Source organism: Myotis lucifugus, unplaced genomic scaffold (genome assembly GCF_000147115.1).
Source record: "Myotis lucifugus unplaced genomic scaffold, Myoluc2.0 scaffold_76, whole genome shotgun sequence".
NCBI lineage: Eukaryota > Metazoa > Chordata > Mammalia > Chiroptera > Vespertilionidae > Myotis > Myotis lucifugus.
The window spans coordinates 5,015,821-5,041,312 of NW_005871124.1; the positions used below are offsets into that span (position 1 = coordinate 5,015,821).

The 25,492-nt window shown below is 42.2% G+C and overlaps 1 protein-coding gene across 1 annotated transcript in view; it reads right to left on the bottom strand.

The window, feature by feature from the left end:
* SLC9A7 (solute carrier family 9 member A7) overlaps positions 1-22,034 on the bottom strand; it is a 134,439-nt gene extending 112,405 nt beyond the window's left edge. Inside the window, 1 exon segment of the mRNA XM_023755409.1 lies at positions 21,375-22,034. Coding sequence (XP_023611177.1) covers positions 21,375-22,034 — 660 coding nt within the window.
* Between the last annotated feature and the right edge of the window lie 3,458 nt (positions 22,035-25,492).

The window sequence follows — 25,492 nt, forward strand, 5'->3', positions numbered from 1 at the left end:
GCTTCGTGGCCCCCGCAGCTCCCCTTCCCTTCCCCCCGCTCGGGCGCCCGGCCGGGGAAGGGAAGCCGCATGCGCAGGATCCCCAAGCACCGCCCCCCCACCGCGCACCTGTTCGGCCCCCAGCGCGCGGGGCCCAGCGTGGGCCGGCCACGGCAGCGGGCTTGGCTGTGGTCCTCCGATCCTCTAGCCAGCCCTCCCCCTGGCCGATCGGCGCCCCTCCCCCCGGTCCTGCGTACCTGGCCAGGCCGTCTGGGTTCCCGGAGTCCCAGAATGTGCCAGGCTTCACTCAAACCTCTGCTCTAGTCGCCACAAAACGAGGACCCGCAAGGGGTCGGGATGGGAAAGAGACTGACTTCTTCATTCTGGGAAAGGGGTGGAAGGAACTGAACATCTGCCACTCCAGGTAGAGGAGCAGCGGGGTGAGGGGGCCGGGGATGACGCTGGTGGTCCTTTTACCTTGACCTTTTGGTAGCCCAGGAAAGCTTTGGAGGATTCTTAGGACCAGGCCCACCTCTGCGAAAAAATATATATATATAAAGTGTCTGAAACATGAAACCTCTTGGAAGAAATTCTCAGGAGCTAGAATTTTCAATGCATCTTGTTGTTCTGGTCAAGGAAGAAAAGAGACCGAATTGTGAAATCACTGAACTCCCAGTGCCTAGCACTGAAATCTTAAAGTGTTTATTGAAACACATACCAACTGCCCAGATTTCTCTCCCAGAGGCGTTTGCATTTTTAAGAGGATTCGTTGAAGAAAGCAATGCTGAGCTAAAAGGAGTCATAATAGGGTAGGCCTGGCATTAGGTAGGAAAGGTATTTAGGCTACGGGAACACTCTGGCAAGCCTCCTTAGGACCTTCTTTAAGCAAGAGAATCACTTCATATAGACTTTAGCTGGAGTCTTTCCTATGCCTCTAGACCAGCGGTTCTCAACCTGTGGGTCGCGACCCCTTTGGGGGTCAAACAACCCTTTCACAGGGGTCGCCTAAGGCCATCGGAAAACACATATATCATTACATATTGTTTTTGTGATTCATCACTATGCTTTCATTATGTTCAATTTGTAACAATGAAATTGGGGGTCACCACAACATGAGGAACTGTATTAAAGGGTCGCGGCATTAGGAAGGTTGAGAACCACTGCTCTAGACTGTCAGCCAGCCCCTGCAAAAATCATATACCTTGAAGTTCCATGCAGGTTCTTAATGAAATAGCAAACACTAAAGATCTGATGGTAACAGAGAAAGTTATACAATAATGGGAAAACTTCATCTAATTTCTGGAGACTCATTAAAATCCATGTTTGCTGAAAACTGACCATATTGATCATCACATTTAACATTACACCCTCTTGGGTCTCCAAAAGTTAAAAACAGAAGTTCTCTCTATATAGCTCAGACTGAGCACAACTCAGGAGCTACCTTAAAGGTACCAAATTCTTAGTACATGTAGCAGATTATATTTTCCAAAAATGCCCACAACCATATTCCAATCCCACATGCTCTTGCAGAACCGTGTCGCTCACCCATCAATAAATGGCATCTATGTTCCCAACCCTTGAACTTAAGTGGACCCTTATGACTGCCTCAAAGAATAGGATGCGGCAATGGAGACGGATAACTTGTGAAGCGAAGTCATAAAAGGCAATCTAGTGTCAACCTGGCTCACTCTCATGCTCTTGTTCTCCACTCGCTTTGGAGCCTGAGCTTCCATGTAAGAAATCTAGACTACAATGAGATATCACGTCACACCCGTCAGAATGGCTATCATCAAAAAGACCAGAGATAACAAATGCTGATGAGAATGTGGAGAAAAGGGAACCCTTGGGCACTGTTGGTGGGAATGTAAATTGGTGCAGCCACTAGGAAAAATAGTATGGGGTTCCTTAGAAAAATTGAAATTAGAACTCCCATATGATCCAGCAGTCCCACTTCTAAGTATATATCCAAAGGGAATGAAAACAGTATCTCAAAGAGATATCTGCACTCCCATGTTTTTTACTCACAATAGCTAAGATATAGGAAGTGTCTATCAATGGATAAATGGATAAAGATTACACACTTACACACACACACACACACACACACAGTGGACTATTCAGCCATGAGAAAGTAGGAAATCCTGCCATTTGCAAAACATGGATGGACCTTGAAGGCATTATGTTAAGTGAAATAAGTCAGACACAGAAAGACAAATACTGCATTATGTCAGAGAGTAGAATGGTGGTTACCAGGGCCCGAGGGTGGGGAAATGGGGAGCTGTTGGTCAAACTTCCATTTATAAGATGAATAAGTTCTGGGGAACTAATGCACAACATGGTGATTATAGATAACACTATACTGTATACTTGAAAGTTGCTGAGAAAGTAGATCTTAGATGTTCTCACCACAAAAATGAAATGATAATTCTGTGACATGATGGAGGTGTTAGCTAACACTATGGTGGTAATCATATTGTAATATATGTGTATCAAATCAACATGTTGCACACCTTAAACTTACACAATGTTATATATCAATTATATCTCAATAAAGGTCGAAAATAAGAAATCTATCTAACTTGAAGTTGCTGTGCTGGAGAAACCACATAGAAACAGAAATAAACACCACAGGAGCCCCAGCTGTTTAAGTGTTCCCAGGCCATATACCACATACATGAATGAGTGAGCCTTCAAATTATTTCATTATTTTTCATAGTAGCTGCACCAATTTACATTGCATATAAACAAGGAAGCACCACCTAGCTGACCCTAATCAATGCCTGAACCTATGAGATAATACTAAAATGATTTATTTTAAGCTACTAAGTTTAAGAGTGGTTTATTCCAGAGTGATAGATATCCAGAAGAGTATTTATAGTATAAAGCTGTTGCCTCATGTAGAGTATGAAAAAATTATTCCCAAAACAAATATACTCCAAAGAGAACACTCCGTCATCTATACAATACAAGGGTTCTGATCCCAGTTAACACAGAACAATAACGATCAACCCATTCTCTCCCCCTGAATGCAGCAATAAACCTGAACAGAATGCATGGAGCAACTACTTAAGGACTTTAATACATAAATTGTACCAGGTAAATTGAGGACGAATACCAGAATTTGCAGTATAACAACTGGCAGTGAGTTAATTCTTTTTTCCCTCCAGTAGCCACTGTACTGGACGTAAGGCAGCCCAAATCCCAGAAGGGGGCATCAACATGGACAGAGAGCACCAGTAAGAGTAGGAAATAGATCTAAAGTTCAGAAAAAGTAACAAAGACCACCATTTTTTCTTTTTTTTCAATTCTCTCGCACCCTAGCCAAGAGGCAATCTCCCTTTGACAGTGACAATGGAGGGAGCAGTGCTATCAAGTGCTTAAAATGCTAAGGGATAGAGGACCCTTCCTCTATGGTTGGAGTAGCTAAGGTTCCCAAATAGTGGGGGCAAACCCCCATTGATATTTGTCCTCCTGCTTCTTGGCCCCAGATATGGGCAAAGTTGCAAGAAGTGCAAAGCAGAGGGAAGTAAACAATGACTCAGATTTCTTGCCAAAGGATCAAAATGGGGAACTCCAAAGAACTGCAAAGTAGTAGGAAAATTGTGGAGAGGGAGGCATTTGGGGGAAAGAATCCTATCAAGTCATTATGAACTCCTAGATTCACCTTGACCTGCATGGGGGTCTGATCTTAAACAACATACCAAAGACTGTGATAATTGAGCTAAGAACCAGATCACCCAGACCCTAGACTAGCCACTGGATAAAACACCTATGAGACAGTTCTAAATAACACAGCAAAGTTTTGAAAACTGAAGTGACTTTGGAGCCATGATCCACAAAAGGCAGGTCAGAACTTGTGATCTGGACTCAACCATGTTGACTACAAACTAAAACAAATATATGTTCCTCCTTAGGATTAAAACAAGATATAAGACCCCACAGCACACTATTAAATATGTCCAGGATACAAGCCAAACATTTTCAGCACATGAAAAACCAAAAGAATCTCAACTACCAGTTGCCTATTGAAGAGGCAATCAATGGACACCAAATGCTGAGATGACACGACACAAATATTTGAATTATCTAAAAAATAATTTGAAGCCGGTGTTATAAAATATGTTTGAATAAGTGAGAGCAAACATTCTTGAAATGAGTATACAGATAGAAAGTCTCAGCAAAGGAGTGAGATAAAAGAAGGAACAAATTGAAATGTTATAACTGAAAATAAAATAACTGAAATTTTAAAGATGGGGTTCAATAGTAAAATGAGGATGAACAAGAGAACTTATCCAACCTAAACAACAAAGAGGAAAACTTGAGAGGTAAATGAACATAACCACAAGGATCTGTAGAATAATAACAAAAGGTCTAACATTCACGCCTTTGGAATGTCAGGAAAGGAGAAAGAGGGTAATGCAGAAAAAAGTATGTGGATATGTAAAAACTGAAAACATTTCAAATGTATCAAAAGGCATAAAACTGCACACTCAAGAACCTTAACAAAAGCCAAACAGGAGAAAATCATATGAATCAATGCTCAGACATACTATATTTGAACTATTGAAAAGAAAGACAAAGAAAATATATTTAAAGCAGAAAGAAAAATGACACATTATCTTTAAGGTAATAATCCAAATGACTATGAATTTCTCATCAGGAATCAAGGTCATAAAGAAGTGTACAACATCTTTAAAGTTCTGAAAGAATTGTCAACTCAGAATAATATGCCCAGCAAAAAATAGCGTTCAGGAATGACAGTCAAAAAAGATATTCTCTAAAAAAGGAAAAATAAGAGAATCCAATGCCAGCAGACTGTTATAAAAGGATGGCTGAGGGAATTTCTTCTCTTCACCAGGTCTTCAAAATATATTTTTTGGTTGAAAACAAAAAGTTATAACATGATCTAATGGGATTTCAAAGTATGTGGATATATTTCAAGTTTGAAGATATATGCCCCCTATGTTCATTGCAGCACTATTCAAGATGGCCAAGACATGGAAACAACCAGTGTCCTGCGATAGAGGACTGGATAAAGAAGATGTGGTACATATACACAGTGGAATACTACTCAGCCATAAGAAAGGATGAAATACTGCCATTTGCAACAACATGGATGGACCTTGAGAACATTATGCTAAGTGAAAAAAGTCAGAAAAAGCTAATATGTGTGATATAACACTGAAACTTGTGAACACAGACAGGAGTGTGGTAGTTGCCAGAGGGAAGGGGATTGTGAGTGAAAGGGATTCTAATATATGGTGACAGGAGAATATTTGACTTTGGGTGGTGGGCACACAGTGCAATATACAGATCTTATAACATAGAAACCCACATCTGAAACCTATGTAATCATATTAAACAATGTCACCCCAATAAATTTAATTTTAAAAAGGGAAAGGAAAAAAGAGAAAATAGTATCTATCTATATCATAAAAGAACTGTGGCCATAACGCCGTGATAAGGACCAAACAACTGGTCTCCAGGAGGTGCATGGAGCACCTCTCAGGCAGGCCCTCCCCCCACCCCGCCCGGGGGGACCCAGCAGCGTCGGCGGCAGATGGCAAAGGGCATCAACAGGGGGGGCAAAACATGGCCCCTGATGGGCATTGCTAGGGCCTTACACACGCACGATTTAATCATGCACTGGGCCTCTATGTAGATATAATACACAAGCACCACAACATAGAGGAGAATAAAGGATCCTATATGGTTTCTATATTCAACTTGAATTAGTAAATATGATTCTAGGTAGAGTGTAAGAACTTGAGTGGGTCTATTACAGCCGTGGGCAAACTACGGCCCACGGGCCCAGATCCGGCCCGTTTGAAATGAATAAAACTAAAAAAAAAAAAGACCGTACCCTTTTATGTAATGATGTTTACTTTGAATTTATATTAGTTCACACAAACACTCCATCCATGCTTTTGTTCCGGCCCTCCGGTCCAGTTTAAGAACCCATTGTGGCCCTCGAGTCAAAAAGTTTGCCCACCCCTGGTCTATTATATTCCCTAGAATATACAAAGGGATAAATTAAATGGAATACTAAAAATGCTCAGAGAAATTTTAAAAGAAGTGGGAAAGGAGAAATAGAGGAACAAAAAAACAGAGGGAACAAAGAGAAAACAAATAAAATGGTAGACCTAAATCCAAACATATCAATAACTACATTAAATGTAAATGGTCTAAATAAAGCAATTAAAAGAGAGATTGTCATAATGAATAAAGGAACATCCCAAAATGAATGCCTACAAGAAACTCAGTTCAAATATTCTGACATGGGTAGGTTTAAAATAAAATTATGGAAACATATACTATATAAATATTAATAATAGAGAGCTCAAGTGACTTTATGAACAGCAAACAGGTTAGACTTTCCAGAAAAGAAAATTATGAAGAATGAAGAGGGACATTACATCAGTGTAACTGATCTATCCACCAAGAAGACATTACACTATATATCTGCATTAGTTTTCTATTGCTGCATAACAAATTACCACAAACTGAATGACTTAAGACAATGTATGTTTATTATCTCACACTTTCTGTAAGTCAGAAGTCAGGGAACAGCTTAACTGGGTTCTCTGATTCAGGGTATCTGCAATCCAGGTGCCTGCTAAGGCTGCAGTCTCATCATGAGTTTGGGGAAAGATCCACTTCTAAACTCATTCAGGTTTTTGGCATAATTCATTTCCTTGCAGCAGTATGACTAAGGGCCCTGAACTGTTTCTGGCTACCCTTTGGCAGCCATCCTCAGGCTTCAGAGGTCACCTGCTGCTTCTAGGGGCTGGCTGAAGTTCCTTGCCACATGTGTTTCCTCAGCATGCCTACTTACTTCATCAATCCAACAAAGATATCTCTCACTCTAATCTGTTAAAATGGAACCTTACAAAATGTAAAACAATTATGGGAGTGACATTTCTTCTTTACCATCCTAATACATAAAAGGCCAGGGTTGTAACCACCGATCATGATCACGACTGGAGGCTGACCAACCCGGAAGTCCTTCAGTCAGCGCTGGGTTGCCATGGCGACCCAGCACTGACTGCCCAGGGAGCTGAGACCCAGAGAGAGAAGCAGGATCTGATCCCCAGCCTCAGTGGCAGCTGTTGATCAGTACTTGCCTCTCTTTCTTGCCCTCTATCTTTCCAGGCTTCACCTTTCTTTTTTTTTTTTTAAATATATTTTATTGATTTTTTAGAGAAGAAGGAAGAGGGACAGAGAGCTAGAAACATCGATGAGAGAGATCGATCAGCTGCCTCCTGCACGCCCCCCACTGGGGATGTGCCCGCAACCAAGGCACATGCCCTTGACCAGAATCGAACCTGGGACCCTTGAGTCCGAAGGCCGACGCTCTATCCACTGAGCCAAACCGGTTCCGCAGGCTTCATCTTTCTTTCTCTGCCCGCCTCTATGGGGGATGCGGTTCAGCACGGCCTCTCTCATCAGGCCCAGATAGGCCCAAAGATACTAACTGGCAAAAGAACTGACCAATCAGAACCAATGGCTGCCTAAGAGGCGGAGCTTTTGACAATGACTGGCATAGAAACTGACCAATCAGAACCAAATCTGCCTGTGGTTGGGAGCCAATGGCTGCCTAGCAGGCAGAGCTTTTGATGTTGATTGGCATGGGAACTGACCAATCAGAACAAAATCTGGGTGCTATAAGGAGCCAATGGCTGCCTACAAGGCGGAGCTTCTGACACTGATTGGCGTAGACACCAACCAATCAGAACCAAACGTGGGTGCTGTGGGGAGCCAATGGCTGCCTTGGAGGTGGAGCTTTTCATGCTGAATGGCATAGACACTGACCAATCAAAACCAAATCTGGGTGCTGTAGGGAACCAATGACTGCCTAGGAGGCAGAGCTTCTGATGCTGACTGGCATAGAAAGCGACCAATCAGAACCAAATTGGCCAGCAGAAGGGGGCAGTTGGGGGCTATATCAGGCCATCAGGGGAGGGCCATTTGGGGTGAGATCAGGCCGGTAGGGGAGGGCAGTTGAGGGCAACCAGGCTGGCAGGGGATGGCAGTTAGGGGAGATCAGGCAGGCAGGCAAGTGAGCAGTTAGGAACTAGCTGTCCCAGATTGCGAGAGGAATGTCCGACTGCCAGTTTAGGCCCAATCTTACAGGGATCGTGCCTAAACTGGCAGTTGGACATCCCTCAAGGGGTCCCCAGTTAGAGAGGGTACAGGCTGGGCTGAGGGAACCCCCTTCCATGCATGAATTTCGTGCACCAGGCCTCTAGTACAACATAATCAAGAGAGAGACATCCCATCACCTTTACCATATTCTACTGGTTAGAAGCAAGTCCCAAGCCCTGCCCCCACTCAATGAGAGGGGATTACATAAAGGCATGAACATCAAGAGGTCAGTTCATTGGGACTCACCTTCTTAGGGACTATTCATCACACAATTCTAGATATGTATCATTTAATACCAGAGCTTTAAAATACCTGAAGCAAAAGCTGACAGAACTGAAAGGAGAAATTAAAATGTCCACAATTAGAGTTGGAGACGTCAATACTCCTCTCTTAGTAATAGATAGAACTAGTAAACTGAAAACCAACAATGATTTAGATTTGAACAATATCATCAACTAACTAGATCTAATTGATATTTTAGAATGTTCCACCCAACAACAGCAGAATACACATTGTCTTTAAGAGCACATGGAAAAGAGTCTGAAATCAGTTTCACAGGGCTCAACTCAAGGTGTCAGCTGGGCTGGTTCATTTTGGAGGCTCTAGAGAAGAATCCTTTCCCTTCCTTTTTCCAGGTTATGAAATGCATCATGGCCCCTCCCTCCATCTTCAAAGCCAGCAGTGTAGCATCTTGCTTCCATTGTCACACCTCCTACTTCTTCCTTTGACCTTCTTGCCTCCCATTTTGAAGACTTTGGTGATTAGACTTAGGGCCAACTCAGACAATCCAGGTAATCTTCCCATCTCAAGACCCTTAATTACCTCATGTGGATTCTTGATCATCTACTTTATTTAGAACTCATACCTTCTTAGTTATCATTTGTGTTTGTCTACTATATTTTCTGTCCCTTCTTACTTTTGTTGCTTTGTTTCTATGGAATATCAACTGGCAAAATCCACTTACTTGATCTGTGTTAGTAAACATGTGTAGTTAAAATTCAGTACACCAAGTAGGGGAAGTTTTCTGTCATTATTTCTTCAAATAGGTTTTCAATATCTTGCTCTCTCTCTTCTTCTGGCACCCCTATAATTCTGATGTTGGTACGCTTGAAGCTGTCCCAGAGGCTCCTTACACTACCTTCGTATTTTTGGATTCTTTTTTCATTTTGCTTTTCCGGTTGGGTGTTTTTTGCTTCTTCATATTTCAAATCTTTGACTTGATTCTTGTGCTCCTCTGGTCTGCTGTTGGGAGTCTGTATAATATTCTTTATTTCAGTCAGTGTATGCTTAATTTCTAGTTGGTCCTTTATCACAACATCGAGGGTCTCACTAGATTTCTTGAGGATCTCACTACATTTATCGGCGGTCTTATCAGTCTTTTCGAGGATCTCACTACATTTATCGGCGGTCTCCAAAGAGGACCACACCAAGACACATCATAATTAAAATGCCAAGAGCAAAAGACAAAGAGAGTATCCTAAAAGCAGCAAGAGAAAGAAAGGCAGTTACCTACAAGAGAGTAGCCATACGACTGTCAGCTGATTTCTCAACAGAAACTTTGCAGGCCAGAAGGGAGTGGCAAGAAATATTCAAAGTGATGAATGCCAAGAACCTACAACCAAGACTACTTTATCCAGCAAAGCTATCATTCAGAAGTGAAGGTCAGATGAAGAGCTTCACAGATAAGAAAAAGCTAAAGGAGTTCATCACCACCAAACCAGTATTATATGAAATGCTGAAAGGTATCCTTTAAGAAGAGGAGGAAGAAGAAAAAGGTAAAGATACAAACTATGAACAACAAATACACATCTATCAACAAGTGAATCTAAAAATCAAGTGAATAAATAATCTGATGAACAGTATGAACTGGTGATTGCAATAGAATCAGCGACATAGAAAGGGAATGGACTGACTATTCTTGGGGGCGGGTAGGGGTGTGGGGGGTGCGGGAAGAGATTGGTGGGAAAAAAGAGGAACCAATGTAATAATCTGAACAATAAAGATTTAATTTAAAAAAAATAAAATAAAATTCAGTACAGTCCTAGGAAACTGAAAGGGTTTAAATGTCTTTGATAATATGTAACATGTTCCAAATTAGATAAAAGGTACTTCTAAATATAAAGAAAAGGTTTGAGATATTTTCATCTATTTTATCATCCCCAAACCAGAGCTCTTCATTCTTTTTTCTGTTTCCAAAAACCAAAATCCCTCTGCTCAATTCCAAAATATAATCTCATTTCAGAATCTCTAGAAGAAAAGCAAAGTCATTTCTAGGCACTCATAGTTTTGTTTTATGCTTCTCATTATACACATTGAGATTTCTCTAAAAGTGAGTCATTTAAGCAAAGCCTTGGGAAATCTCCAGGTTCTTTTTTAATTATCTTAAAGTAATATGAAAATATTTAAGCAAATGTTAGAGAGAATGTCCTTATTAGCAAGATGTTTTCAAATAAAAAAGAGCTTCTTATGAGCTCAAGATACTCCTTAAAGCTTTTATTAACAATCCAGGTTTGGCCCTTCTATCTGCCTGCTCCTATCTCACTACATTAAGCAGAATGTAGGTATTACATGTTGGAGCTCTTTTTGGCATCCTTCAAATTTGGGCTTTCATCCAGGGCTCCCACTGCAGTGCACCACTCTTTGAACTGATGACAGCTAAGGTCAAAAGGCCCCTGGGGAACCTTCCTGGATGTGTTGACTACCACAGGTATAAATAAATGATCCTTTTCTCAATGCAAGGGAGGCAGAAAGACACTGGAAGACCCAGGCACTGTTACCTTCATGCCTGTACAAACCTACACAGAGTATATGTTTATGATTCAGTAGCCATATTAGGAAAGTGCTGTCTTAGACTGTAGTTAGAGGTGAGCCATAATATACCTTAGGAGTCCCTTCCATAGATATCCAGCTGTAAACCTCTGCCTCTGACATGTATAAGAAAACCAATCAGTTGTTCATTAGAAATACTTTTGCTATTAGTAGCAGAATACCTGTCTCTCAATGGCTGAAACAAATAGGAATGCATGTTGTTCACATAACAAGAGTTCTCTGCATAGGAAGGTGCTAGTGCAGGTTCAGTGCCTCAAGGATGTAACGCCTGCATCTCCATGGAACCAAGTCTTTATGATTGAGAGACAGTACTGCAGCTCCAACCATCAAATCTGGCTTCAGAGCAGAAATATGAGAAAAGGGCCCCTGCGACCTTTATCATCCCCCCCCCTTTTTTTACTTTGTTAACATTTTAATTTACTTTTTTTTCTTTTGCAGCCTTTTTGCTTTTATCAAGAAAGCAAAAGCTTTTCCAGACTATCTCCCAGAGCTTAAGTGGCCACCTCTGGCTGCGTGAGAGACTGGGAAAACTAGGAGCAGCTTTGTCACTGTTGGCTTAATGCAGTTGTGAACCTGCTGCTTTGAAAAAGGCATCAAGGATCCATTAGCTGTGAAGAGGGTACTTATACCAACATCTCAGTAACTTATACCAACGTCTGCCTCAGCAAAAGTGTTCAGGGACATTATACCCAATTGTAAGGCAACCGATATTTGCTGGGGCCTTTGTTCAGAATGTGACACGGAGGGCTGCTACTGCACCTGCTAAAAGGATTCTCTTGCTGTATTCAGTCATATAAAAAGGAATGAAGTTCAGTCATGGGCCACTTAATGATGGGGGTACATTCTCAGAAATGTGTTCTTAGAACAAAATAGAAACATGCATGGATACATGGAACAGACCAGTGATGGCGGACCTTTTGAGCTTGGCGTGTCAGCATTTTGAAAAACCCTAACTTAACTCTGGTGCCGTGTCACATAGAAATTTTTTGATATTTGCAACCATAGTAAAACAAAGATGTATATTTTTGATATTTATTTTATATATTTAAATGCCATTTAACAAAGAAAAATCAACCAAAAAAATGAGTTCGCGTGTCACCTCTGACACGCGTGTCATAGGTTCACCATCACTGGAATAGACTGAGAGCTTTCAGAGGGGAGGGTGGTTAGGGGGCTGCATGAAAGAAGGTGAAGGGTTTAAATTAAAAAACCATACATATATAACACATAGAGACACAGATAATAGTGTGGTAATAGCCAGAGGGAAAGTGGGTAGGGGTGAGGTGGAGATGGGCAAAGGCAGGTGGGAAATGGGGATGAAAAAGGACTTTGCTTTGTATGATGGGAGCAAGATGCATTGTGCAGATGATCTTTTATTGAGTTGTACACTTGAAACATGTATGGTTTTGTGAATCAATATCACCCCAATAAATTCAATTTTTAAAAAAGAAATGCACCATGAGGCAACTCCGTGGTTGTTCAAACATCGTGGTGTGCATTTACACAAACCTAGATAGCATAGCCTAGTACACACCTAGGCTATATGGTATAGCCTATTGCTCCTAGGCTACAACCCCATGTCAATGTTCAAAACAACATAAGATTAAATCAAGCACAAGAGAAATGATGCAATCAAGAGACTCAGTACACACGAGATGTATGAGGCTGCTGCCAGTCTAACACGGCATACTATTTTGCAACAAACTTTTTTTTATAAATAGAAAGAGTTCACTCAATTTATAAAAGAGTAAAACAACAATAAAAGTATAGTATAGTAAATACATAAACCAGTAACATAGTCATTTATTATCATTAGAAGCAAGTCCAAAGCCCTGCCCCCACTCAATGAGAGGGGATTACATAAAGGTACGGACATCAAGAGGTCAGTTCATTGGGACTCGCCTTCTTAGGGACTGCTCATCACACAATTCTAGATATGTATCACTTAATACATGTAAGTATTAGGTACTGTACATAATTGAATGTGCTATACTTTTATTCAACTGGCAGAGTAATAGGTTTGTTTACACCAGCATCACAACAAACACGTGAGTAATGAGTTGTGCTATGACATCACTAGGTGATAGGAATTTTTCCAGTCCATTATAATCTTACTAGAGGCCCGGTGCATGAAATTCTTGCATGGTTAGGGTCTCTAGGCCTGGCCAGCGATCAGAACCCATTAGGGCCTTCTGGCTGCCAGCTGGGGCCTTCCTTCTTTCTGTGCTGCCCCCTGGTGGTCAGCACACATCATAGTGAGCAATCGAACTTCTGGTCTCCCTGTCGAACTCCTGAGGGGACACTTTGCACATTAGCCTTTTATATATATAGACTAGAGGCCCGGTGCACTGGAGGGGAGGTCCCTCAGCCCGGACTGCCCCCTCTCACAGTCCGGGAGCCCTCAGGGGTGGGAGGCAACCTGGCAATCAGGGGAAGGTGATGCCCCCATCACCCTTCTGCTGCTGCCATGGCCAGCAGCGCAAGCTTCAGCCAGCCCTGGTTACCTGAGCCTCGGGCGGCCCTGGGAGGCTGGGAAGCCACCATCCGAGGTTTGCCTGCACCTGGGGCCCACTCTGGGTGGCTGGGGGACTGGGAGGACTGGTGGAATCTGGAGGGAGGCGCACGGAGCAACGGAACCCACCTGGGGGCAGGCCCAGCCGTGCCGCGTGCCTGCTGCCCCGGTGGGGCTGAGGGGACTGGGCGCCACCATCTTGTGGCTGTGGGCACCGCCATCTTTGAGGGTGTGGCAGTCAATTAGCATATTCCCTCTTTATTGGCCGTGGGTGCCATAATCTTGTGAGGGCATGATGGTCAATTAGCAGATACCCTCTTTATTAGCTAGGACGGGACTACTGGTGTATATGCAGTCAACCCTTGATTGAAATATTATACAGCTCATGACTGCAATGATACATTTGTATAAACTTTGAAAACTTCATGCTAACTGAAAGAAGCCAAACACAAAAATCACTTATTATATGATTTCACTCATATGAATTATGCAGAATAGGTTAAACTATAGAGACAACACAGACTGATGGTTACCAGGGTCTGGGGGAAAGGGACAATTGGGAGCAACTGCTTAATGAATTTGAGGATTCCTTTTTGGATGATGAAAATGTTTTGGAACTAGATAGAGGTGATGGTTGACAACACTGTGAATGTACTAAATACCACTGAATTACTCACTTTAAAGTGGTTAATTTTTCCTTGGCTGGTGTTGTTCAGTTGGTTGGAGTGTTGTCCTGTGCACCAAAGAGTTGTGGGTTCGAGTCCTGGTCAGGCACATACCTGGGATGTGGGTTCATTCCCTGGTTGGGGCAGGTACGATGTTTCTCTCTTTCTCTTTCCCTCTCCCTTCCTCTCTCTAGAATCAATGAAAAATGTATCTTCAAGTGAGAATTTTTTTTAATGTTAATTTTATGTTATGTGACTTTCTCTTACCTTCTTCTGAAACAAAGACCAGCCTTATGCAAATAATCTTTGTACATCATTTACTCTTCAAGTCCTACAAATCCATCTTGGCAGTAGTAATTTTAATGAGAGTCACTTATTTGCAACTGAAGCAGAGATTACTAGTCATCCTTTAATACCGCCTTCTTCTATCCTTTTTTTCTTTAGTAACTGAAACTTAGTCAATGTACCCAGCTAAAAAGAAAGAAGAAAAACTGTATTTCCTAGTCTTCCTTGCAACAAGATATAGCCATGGGACTAAGTTCACCTATCAATTGTGTGTCCATATTTCTAAATGCTGTTATTTCCCAATTGCTGTTGTATAGGTCATTCACCTCTGAAATGTAAGTTGGTCCCACTTGAATGTAACATCTTTAAGGTCAGAACTCATGTCTGCTTTTCTCACTGCAGTTTCACTAGCATCTAGCACATAGCAGTCACTTAGCAGTCGTGTCTGGTTGTTCAGGTTGTTTTTAAGAGTGCATGCAGCCTGGTTTATGTGGTTCAGTGGTTGACCTATGAACCAGGAGGTCACGGTTCGATTCCTAGTCAGGGCACATGCCTGGGTTGTGGGCTCAGTCCCCAATGTGGGACATGCAGGAGGCAGCCATCAATGATTTTTTCTCATCATTGATGTTTCTATCTCTCTATCCCTCTCCCTTCCTCTCTGAAATAAATAAAAATCTATTTTAAAAAATTAAAATTAAGATCTAATGTCTTAGCAACTTTGAAAATTATAATCACTGTTATGTAGGCCCCTCATTTTACACACTAGATCAGTGATGGCTAACCTATGACACGCGTGTCAGAGGTGACACGAGAACTCATTTTTTTGGGTTGATTTTTCTTTGTTAAATGGCATTTAAATATACAAAATAAATATCAAAAATATAAATCTTTGTGTTTACTATGGTTGAAAATATCAAAAAATTTCTATATGTGACATGGCACCAGAGTTAAGTTAGGGTTTTCAAAATGCTGACACACCAAGCTCAAAAGGTTCGCCATCACTGTACTAGATCCTAACCCTGGGCTTCTAGAAAATGTTGTCACCATTTCTTTTTCTCCTGGGAAACACATCATACCCTCTACCAACTTCTGGCAGATGCTGGTCCTTAGGCCCAAGGTCCATCTAAGGCAGTGGTTCTCAACCTTCCTAATGCCACGACCCTTTAATACAGTTCCTCATGTTGTGGTGATCCCCAATTTCATTGTTACAAATTGAACATAATTAAAGCATAGTGATGAATCACAAAAACAATATGTCATTATATATGTGTTTTCTGATGGTCTTAGGCGACCCCTGTGAAAGGGTCGTTCGACCCCGAACCCACAGTTTGAGAATCGCTGATCTAGGGCCTTTCCAAGTCAGTAAATTCTGCTCATGCGGTTCCCTGTCGCCACCTTCTGGCTATTGTCATCAATGCTTCTATGGGACTGTCTCTTTTTTAAAATAATTTTTTATTTTTTCAGTTAGAATTGATGTACAATAGTATATTAGTTTCAAGTGTACAACATAGTGATTATACATTTATATAATTTACAAAATGAGCACCCTGAAAATCTAGTACCCATCTGACACCATACATAGTTATTAAAATATTATTGATTATATTCCCTCTGCTGTACTTTACACCCCCAGGACTATTTTGTAACCACCAATCAGTGCTTCTTAATCCCTTCACCCTTTAAATAAAGCCCCACAACACCCTTCCCTTCTGGCAACTATCAGTTTGTTCTCTGTATCTGTGAGGCTGTTTCTGTTTTGTTTGTTCATTTATTTTGTTCTTTAAATTCCACATATAAGTGAAATGATGCGGTATTTGTCTTTCTGTGACTTATTTCACTCAGTTCTATACTCTAGGTCTATCCATATCGTTGCAAATGGCAATATTTTATTCTTTTGTATGTCCGAGAAATATGCCATTGTATATACTATGTACCACTTCTTTATCCATTCGTCTATTGATGGGCACTTAGGTTGCTTCTATATCTTGGCTATTGAAAACAATGATGCAATGAACATATGGATGCATATGTCTTTTTGAATTAGTGTTTTGGGTTTCTTCGGATGAATACCCAGGAGTGGAATTGCTGGGTCCTTTCTCTCTTGTTAGGGCTTTTGTTTTAAAGTCTATACTGTCTGATATAAGTATTGCTACACCAGTTTTTTCCCCCATTTTCACGAAATATTTTTCCATCCCTTTACTTTCAGTAAGTGTGTGCCTTTCGATCTAAAGTGAGTCTCTTGTAGACAACATATGTAAGGGTCTTGTTTTCTTATACATCCAGCTACCCTATGTCTTTTGACTGGAGCATTTAATCTATATGCATTTAAAGTATTTATTGATAGATATGTATTTATTACCATTTTATTTTTCTGATTTTCTATTTCTTCTTCTTCTTCTTCTTCTTCTTCTTCTTCTTCTTCTTCTTCTTCTTCTTCTTCTTCTTCTTCAAGAAGACCCTTCATCATTTCATGTAATACTGGTTTGGTGGTGATAAACTCCTTTAGCTTTTTCTTGTCTGGGAAACTCTTTATCTGTCCTTTGATTCTAAATGATAGCTTTTCTGGGTAGAATAATCTTGGTTGGAGGTCCTTGCTATTCATCACTTTGAATATTTTGTGCCAATCTCTGATAGCCTGCAAAGTTTCTGTTGAAAAATCATCTGATAAACTAATGGAAGCTTCCTTGTAGGTAACTAACTGCTTTTCTCTTGCTGTTTTTAAGATTCTTTCTTTATCTTGAATGAAATCTTACTATTTGCAACAACATGGATGGACCAAGAAAATATTATACGAAGTGAAATAAGTCAGCCAGAGAAAGACAAATACCATATTATTTCACTTATGTGTATAATCTAAAAAACAGAGTAAACAAAATTAAAACAGAATCCTAGATAGAACAGACTGATGCTAGCCAGAGGGGAGGGGACTGGGGGACTTGGTGAAAAAGACAAAGGGATTTTGAAGTACAAAATGGTAGTTACAAAATAGTCACAGGGAGGTGGGTTGCAGCTTTGGGAATATAGTCAATAGTATTGTAGTGACTATGTGTGGTGTTAGGTGGATACTTGAGATATAAGGGAAAATACTTTGTAAGGTGTATGATTGTCTAGCCCAGGGGTGGGCAAACTTTTTGACTTGAGGGCCACAATGGGTTCTTAAACTGGACCAGAGGTCCGGAACAAAAGCATGGATGGAGTGTTTGTGTGAACTAATATAAATTCAAAGTAAACATCATTACATAAAAGGGTACGGTCTTTTTTTTTTTTAGTTTTGTTCATTTCAAATGGGCCGGATCCGGCCCACGGGCCGTAGTTTGCCCACAGCTGGTCTAGCCACTGTGCTGTATACCTGAAACTAATGCAAAGTAATATTGAATGTAAACTATAAATAAATTTTTTAAATAAAATAAAGATCCTATCTTTGTCTTTAACCTTTGGCATTTTAATTATGATGTGTCTTGGTGTGGGCCTCTTTGGAATCATCTTGTTTGTGATTCCCTGATCTTCCTGGACTTGTATGTCTATTTCTTTCATCAGGTAAGGGAAGTTTTCTGTCATTGCTTTTTCAAATAGGTTTTCAATTCCTTGTTCTCTCTCTTCTCCTTCTGGCACCCCATGATGCAAATGTTTGTACACTTCATATTGTCCCATAAGCTCCTTACACTATCTTCATATTTTTGATTAGGTGTTTTCTGTTATCTTATCTTTTGAATCACTGTATTCTTGTATCCACAGTGTCAATAATTAATTGTTGGATATATGAGTGAATGAATGAATCAAAAATAAATAAACAAATTTATTCTTGATATGATACAAATGAACAGAACTTCTAAGTATATGTGGATTGATGTTGATCTCTTTCTCCTTGGGAACAAATCTTCAGATGTTAGCTAATGTTATAGTGGTAATCATTTTGCAATATATAAGTATATCAAATGAATATATTTCCCCCCTTAAATTTATACAATGTTATGTGTAAATTATACCTTGATAAAGCCGGAAAAGAAAAAAAGAAAGAACAGAGCCATAGGCATTTGTTAGCTCCACTTATTATAAAAATGGGGTAAAGTTGTCTTAAGATCCTCATTAGATAGGATCATAATGAGTACTGAACCTGATTCTTTGATTATGTTTTTTTGTTGTTGTTTTGACATTTTTCTTCCAACATGGATGCTATAGTTGGGAATCTCAGTTAATTCTTCCTCTGAGAGGGCTACATAAGTCTCTTAATTCTATTTGTAAGGGCTTTGTTTTTAATGTGCATCATTTATCTGTTGACAATAAATTCTATTGTTTTGATTGAAGGAAAGGCATTTTAGAGGGGTTTTTTGGTTTGCTTTTTGCAGAGGAAAGGCAATTTTCTGTTTACCATTTCCACTTTAAGCTTCTTCAAGGTTCTTCGTTTTTGTTTTTTTATGACAAGCATGAACAATCGCTGGTAGTCAAGGAGATGGGATCATTACTGCAGTCTGAGAGCTGAAAACATTCAGATGCGTCACATTATTAATTAATCTGCTTGCTGCATTATTTTTCCATCCTCTCTTCATGGGCAGTCCCTTGCTACCCTGGTTATTAACAACTAGTATAATTTATCCCCCAGAGGCACTCAGAGTGACACAATTGTATTTTCAAAAACAGAATTACAAAACAAGGCAAGAAAATGTCATATATTTTATAGCACCAGAGCTTGCTGATAAAGTTAAATAACCAGGTGTTTTATGACAAGTTAATGGTGACTTACAACTTATTATAAAATATTTTTAAAATCCAGAGGTAGAAATTATTGAGTCCTTTTTTTTTACAAAAAGAATCTTAACTGTTTCTACACTGTACTCATTGTTCCCACTTCCTCTCCCTCCAATCTCTCTTGAGCACTCTCCAGTCAGGCTTCTGTGCCTACTTCTATACCAAAACTGCTCTTGTCTAAGTCCCTAGTGACCTCCATATAACCAAATGCTGAAGTCACATTGTTCTACATGAAAGACTTTCTTCCTTTGGCTTCTGGACTCTCCTACCTCGCTGGCTATTCCTTATTAGCTTTTTTAAATTTATTTATTTTGAAATAATTAAGGATTCACAAGAAGTTGGAAAAGTACTCCCTGTACCCTCCACCCCGCTTTCCCCAAAGATGGCATCTGACATAACCATAATATATCATCAAAACCAGGAAACTGACATTGGTACAATGAAACTACAGTCCTTATTTGGATTTCATGTTTTACATGTACTTATTGGGGGGGGGGGTGTAGTAGAGATTCATGTAGCCACCACCACATCCAGGACATACAACTGTTTCATCCCCACAAAGAAACTCCCCCCTTATAGTCATACCTTATCCTTAGCCCCTGGAAGCCATTAATCTGTTCTCATCACTAACATTTTGACATTTCAAGAATATTATATAAATGAAATCTTTTGAGGTTGGTGGTTTTTTCCCCACTCAGTATAATACCCTTATGACATGAGAGAAAGAAAAACAATTCAAATTATGTATATCAAGAGGATACTCCTGCCTAGCTGGCATGGCTCAGTGGTTGAGCATTGACCTATGAACCAAGAGGTCAGTGTTCAATTCCCAGTCAGTGCACATGCCTGGGTTGGGGGCTTGATCCCTAGCTTAGGGTGTGCAGGAGGACACTGATCCATGATTCTCTCTCATCATTGATGTTTCTATCTCTCTCTCCCTCTTCCTTCCTCTCTGAAATCAATAAAAAATATATTTTTAAAGAAGAGTATACTCCTGGCTGAGCAGTATTCCATTGTATGGATGCACTCGTTTGTTTATCTATTTGCTCATTAAAAGACATTTGGCCTATTTAGAGTTTTAGGCAATCCTATATAATAAGAGCTAATATGCAAATGGTCATCATGCCCTCACACTGTCATGCCATCATGCTGTAACGGCTCAGACACTCAACACTGGGATGGAGACCAGCCAGGCACAAATGAGCTTGTGAAGCTGCCTGCCCTGTGGTCCAGGCTGCAGCCCGGGAGAGAGACCCGGGCACCAGCGACTTGTCTTATGTACACCAGCTACTTGTCCCTCTCCTGGGCTGCAGCCCCAGCAGCACGTGTTTCAGATAGCCAAATGGTCTGGTCCCTCACTGCCATCAGCTTTCTGCTCAAATGTCTCCTTATAAAAGGAAAATTGCCTTTCCTTTTTGTTGTGCTGTTTCTGGTCAGTTTCATGGATGGTGTCTTGAGCAAGGCAGCATTCCCAAAAGGAGCCACTTGCACACATTTGTATCTTTCCACATGCCAGATTTATTAGGGGAGACCTCCCCAATAAGCCAACAGAGTTACATGCAGGTTACACAAGAAATAGAAATACCCAGCAGTATTAAAGGGTCGCAGCATTAGGAAGGTTGAGACCACTGGTCTAAGGTTTATTTCTACCTCAATTGCTGGCTCCTACCCAGCCTGGCCCTGGTCCAGGCTTGGGCAGGAGGCGAACAACTGGGAAAATATCCTCGGGTGAGGATTAAAAAAACAAACAAAGGTGGGTAACTTCAAAGTGTAAGCCAGCTGCTCCTCCAAGGGGGTCTGGGCTGAATGTTCTAGAGCATCTCCAGGAAGCCCTGCTGGGATGGTGCCTCCACATTCTGGAAGGTGTTCTGGACTCTGCCGAACAGGATGAAGTATTTCCTCTCCAGCCAGATGAACCCGAAGTGGCTCTCATCGAACAGGATGAAGACTCCATGGTCGGGCCCGCGGTGGCGGCGGCGGCGGGTGAAGACACCTAAGGTAACACTGTCCCTGCCATAGAAACACATCCTGCAGGTCCGGGGGTAGTTCTGGTCACTTGAGCGCACGCCCTCAGGCAGAACAAACGGGACAGGCTGCTCCTCCGAAGCTGCAGCCCCGGACTCCCCGACGCTGGGCTGGGCAGGGCTCTGCCAGCCATGGCCCTCGCTTTCCTCTGTCCCGTCTTCTTGCTGCTGCTGCTGCTCCCAGATCACCTGCTCGCCAATCTCCCGGACCACGCGGGAGAGCTCGTTGAAGTCGTGGAAGAACCCGCCATCTCGCAGCTGGATGCGGCGCCTGAGGTGGATCTCTAACGTCCAGATTAACCCTCCCCTGATCTCGGTGACCCTGGCATACTTCCCATGGAAGCTGAGCATGGCAATCTTCTTTCGTCTGCACATCTCGCATTTGAATTGGAAGAGGCCTGGCCTGATGAGGTCGCCCGGGTGGCCTGGCGGGAGGTAGAGGCGACGGTAGGTCACCCAGTCATACTGCTGACCGTCCTGCGGCAGCACCCACCCCCGTTCTCCCCTAAGCCGAGTTGGTGAATCCGTTCGGTGGTCTGTCTTCCTGCACTGGAGGGTGAGCCTGTCCTTCCGAATCTGCACGTGGCAGTTGTGGGGCCTGCTGATGCGGCCTTCCAGGCACTCCACCGTGGCTGATTTCCTCTCCGTCAGCCGAATTCTGAACGAGGGCTTGAATTGCAGTGGGCCATCCTCATGGGTGTTAAGGCAAGGCCCGTACGTCCAACCAGTAATGCATAAGCCATCCGCCGCTACATACAGCAGTGTTCCATAGTCTTGATCTGGCTGCCACAATCCCAAAATATTTCTATATGGGTGGAGCAGCTTCGTGTAGACTTCTCGATAAGACATACCGATCATCTCCAGGTTCTGCAACTTTTCACGAACGCCATATTCCTCCCTGCAGCGCCGTCTCCAGATGCTGTCGGTGTGCAGGATGTGGTGGAATTTGGTGCAGGCCTGGGCCAGGCTGGGCAGGTTGGTGCCGGGGAGCGAGGCGAAGATCTCCACCAGCAGCTCCACCGGCAGGTCCTGCAGCGAGCAGTGCGGGGGCGGCATGGGGCTAGCGATTCCTCCACTCCCCGCACAGCACCACGCTGCTGCCTCCGCCTCGAGGGGCTTTTCTGCCGGGGCCGGCTTGCCCTCAGCTGCTGCCGTCTCCGCTGGGCCCTGGCGCCCCTGACGACACCGACATTCCCGCGAAGAGCCCACGCCGCAGAGGCAAGCGCACTCCTCCATGCCTCCAAGCTTAACAGCCACCACAGTGTGGGCTGCACCCCTCCGCAGGCTTTTAAGCTGGCTGGGTCCGCCCTAGAGTCCAGCCACGCCCCCCAGGGCCTAGCCACGCCCCTCAGAGAGGAGCCAATTGTAGGACTTTATTTTTTTAATATTTTATTTTATTTTTTATAATTAAATCTTTATTGTTCAGATTATTACAGTTGTTCCTCTTTTTTCCCCCCATAGCTCCCCTCCACCCGATTCCCACCCCACCCTCTGTCCTTATCCCCCTCACTGTCCTCATCCATAGGTGTATGATTTTTGTCCAGTCTCTTCACGCACCCCCACACCCCTTCCCCTCTGAGAATTGTTAGTCCACTCCCTTTCTATGCCCCTGATTCTATTGTAATCATGTTTATTCTGTTCATCAGATTTTTTATTCACTTGATTTTTAGACTCACTTGCTGCGAGTGCCTCTGAGAGAAAGCTGCCCTCGAGTTCCAACTGATCCGTTTCTCCCGTATGAGTCTGGGTCCCCAGAGACTCGCCGGGAACTGGAGCTCAGAGCTTGAGACTCTCTCCCGATTGAAAAAGACAACCGTGTCCTCAGCCGCCAGCCCTCTCTGCATGCACCTCCGCACCTTTGTATTTAGTTCAGCACCGCACCTCCTCTGAGTCTCGATATGCTTTTCTCTTTCCTTCTAGTTGTAGAAATTCCACTCAGCCAGCCTTCCTGTGGTTCTGGATGATGTCCGTTATGTCTTTTAGTTGTATTTTTGAAGTGGTTGTGCGAGGCAGCAATCTCCGATGTGCCGGAAGCCGGTCCATCCTTGCTGCTTGACACAGTCGCTGCAGGGAAGAAACATCTGCACAGCATATGTTTCAAGGGACCTGGCGTATATGGCATACTGTTCTTAATATGTTTGCTCCCCTTCTTGGCGCTATGTGTTTTAACCAAGGTCACCTCTCCGAGAAAGGTTGTTTCCCCAGGTAGGGATTTTCCCCTGAAGTTAGGGAGGGAATAAAACCCCTTAACTAAGTGCCAGGCGGGTAGTTAATCACTTTAACTATGAACAAACACCCTTAAGCTACATAATCTTTACTCCCTGGAATGGAGATAAGAAACGCCCTAACCTTTGCAATAGAAATTGACAGGATTAAAATCAACTGGTATAAATACACAGAACTTGGGCTGGAGATCCTGGCTAGAGAACCTGGCTAGGCTGCTGATCAACTGAACGCTGCCTCCGTGTCATTCATTCTTCGCTGACTCCGTCCACACCTTTGGGAACCCCTGGACCCGCTAGGGTTGGACCCCAACACCAATGTTTACCTATGCCACCATCTTGGTTTCTTCCATTTAGTTTTAAAGCCTTTTCAGTACTGTTTTGGTCTATTCATGTGTGTCCTACCCAGAGTCAATCTAAAACCTGGGTGGTATTCCAGACCAGCATTTAGTTCTGAAACTCTTTGTTGTGCTGTTTCTGGTCAGTTTCATGGATGGTGTCTTGAGCAAGGCAGCATTCCCAAAAGGAGCCACTTGCACACATTTGTATCTTTCCACATGCCAGATTTATTAGGGGAGACCTCCCCAATAAGCCAACAGAGTTACATGCAGGTTACACACAGAGAGGGGGAGCTTACAGATTCACACATTCATAGATGTCTAACAGACACCTCAAACTTGATACTTCCAGAACCAAATTCATGATTTTTCTGTCTGAACTAGCTCCTTCTTCATTCTTCCCCATCTCAGTAAATGGCAACTTTATTCTGCCAGGTGCTTACATCATCTTTGATTCCTCTCTTTTTCTCTTCCTCAATGCAATCCATTACTACATCTTGTTGGCTCTCCCTTCAAAATAAAACCAAAATCCAACTCATAATTTCCACAGCTACTTTCCTGGTTCAACCCCATATCATCTCTTACTGGATTATTGGAACAGGCTTCTAAATGGTTGCCCTGCTTCCATTCTTGCCTTCCCTACATTCTGTTCTCCACTTCAATGTGCCCCTTTTCCCATGTAAATCAGATCATGTCATCTCAGAGTCTTTATCCTATATCTACTTGACCCTGTGCTCCCTCCCTTCTCCCTAGATTTCCTGTCAATCCCCTCTTGCTCACCATGCTCTACTCACACTGACCTTTAAACTGTTCTTAGAACATGCCTAACATTTCCTGCCCTTTGGTACCAGCATTTTCCTGGAATGCACTTGTTTCAGATAGCCAAATGGTCTGGTCCCTCACTGCCATCAGCTTTCTGCTCAAATGTCTTCTTATCAAAAGCCTTCCTTGACCACCCTCTCTAACACAATCCCCCTGCATCCTCCTGTCTTTTTGTCCTCATTTATTTTTCTCCTGAGCATTTGATCCAGTTATCTACTATGTCACAAACCATGCCCAAAATGTCAAGCCTTAAAACAACAACCATTTTATTTACTCACCTGGCACCTTACATAGTTATTACAGTATTACTGACCATGTTTCCTATGCTATACTTTATGTCCCCTGGACTATTTTGTGACTACCAACTTGTACTTTTTAATCCCTTCACCTTTTCACCCAGTCCCTTAACCCCTTCTCCCCTCTGGCAACCATCAGTCGGTTCTCTGTATCTATGAGTTTTAGATTCCACATATAAGTAAAATCATATGGTATTTGTCTTTAACTGACTTATTTCACTTAGCATAATACCCTAGTTCCATTCATGCTGTTACAAATGGTAATATTTTATTCTTTTTATGGTCTAGTAATATTCCATTGTATATGTGTACTACAGCTTTTTTATCCATTCATCTCTTGATAGCTTCCATCTATTGGCTATTGAAAACACTGCAATGAACATAGGGATGCATATATTCTTTCAAATTGTGTTTTGAGTTTTTTGGATATATACCCAAAATTGGAATTTCTGTGTCATAAGGCACTTCCATTTTTAATTTTTTGAGGAACCTTTAAACTGTTTTCCATGGTGGCTGCACCAGTCTGCATTCCCACCAACAGTGCATGAGGATTTCCTTTTCTCCACATCTTTGCCAACATTTGTTGTTTGCTGATTGATGATAGCCATTCTAAAAGATATAAGGTCATA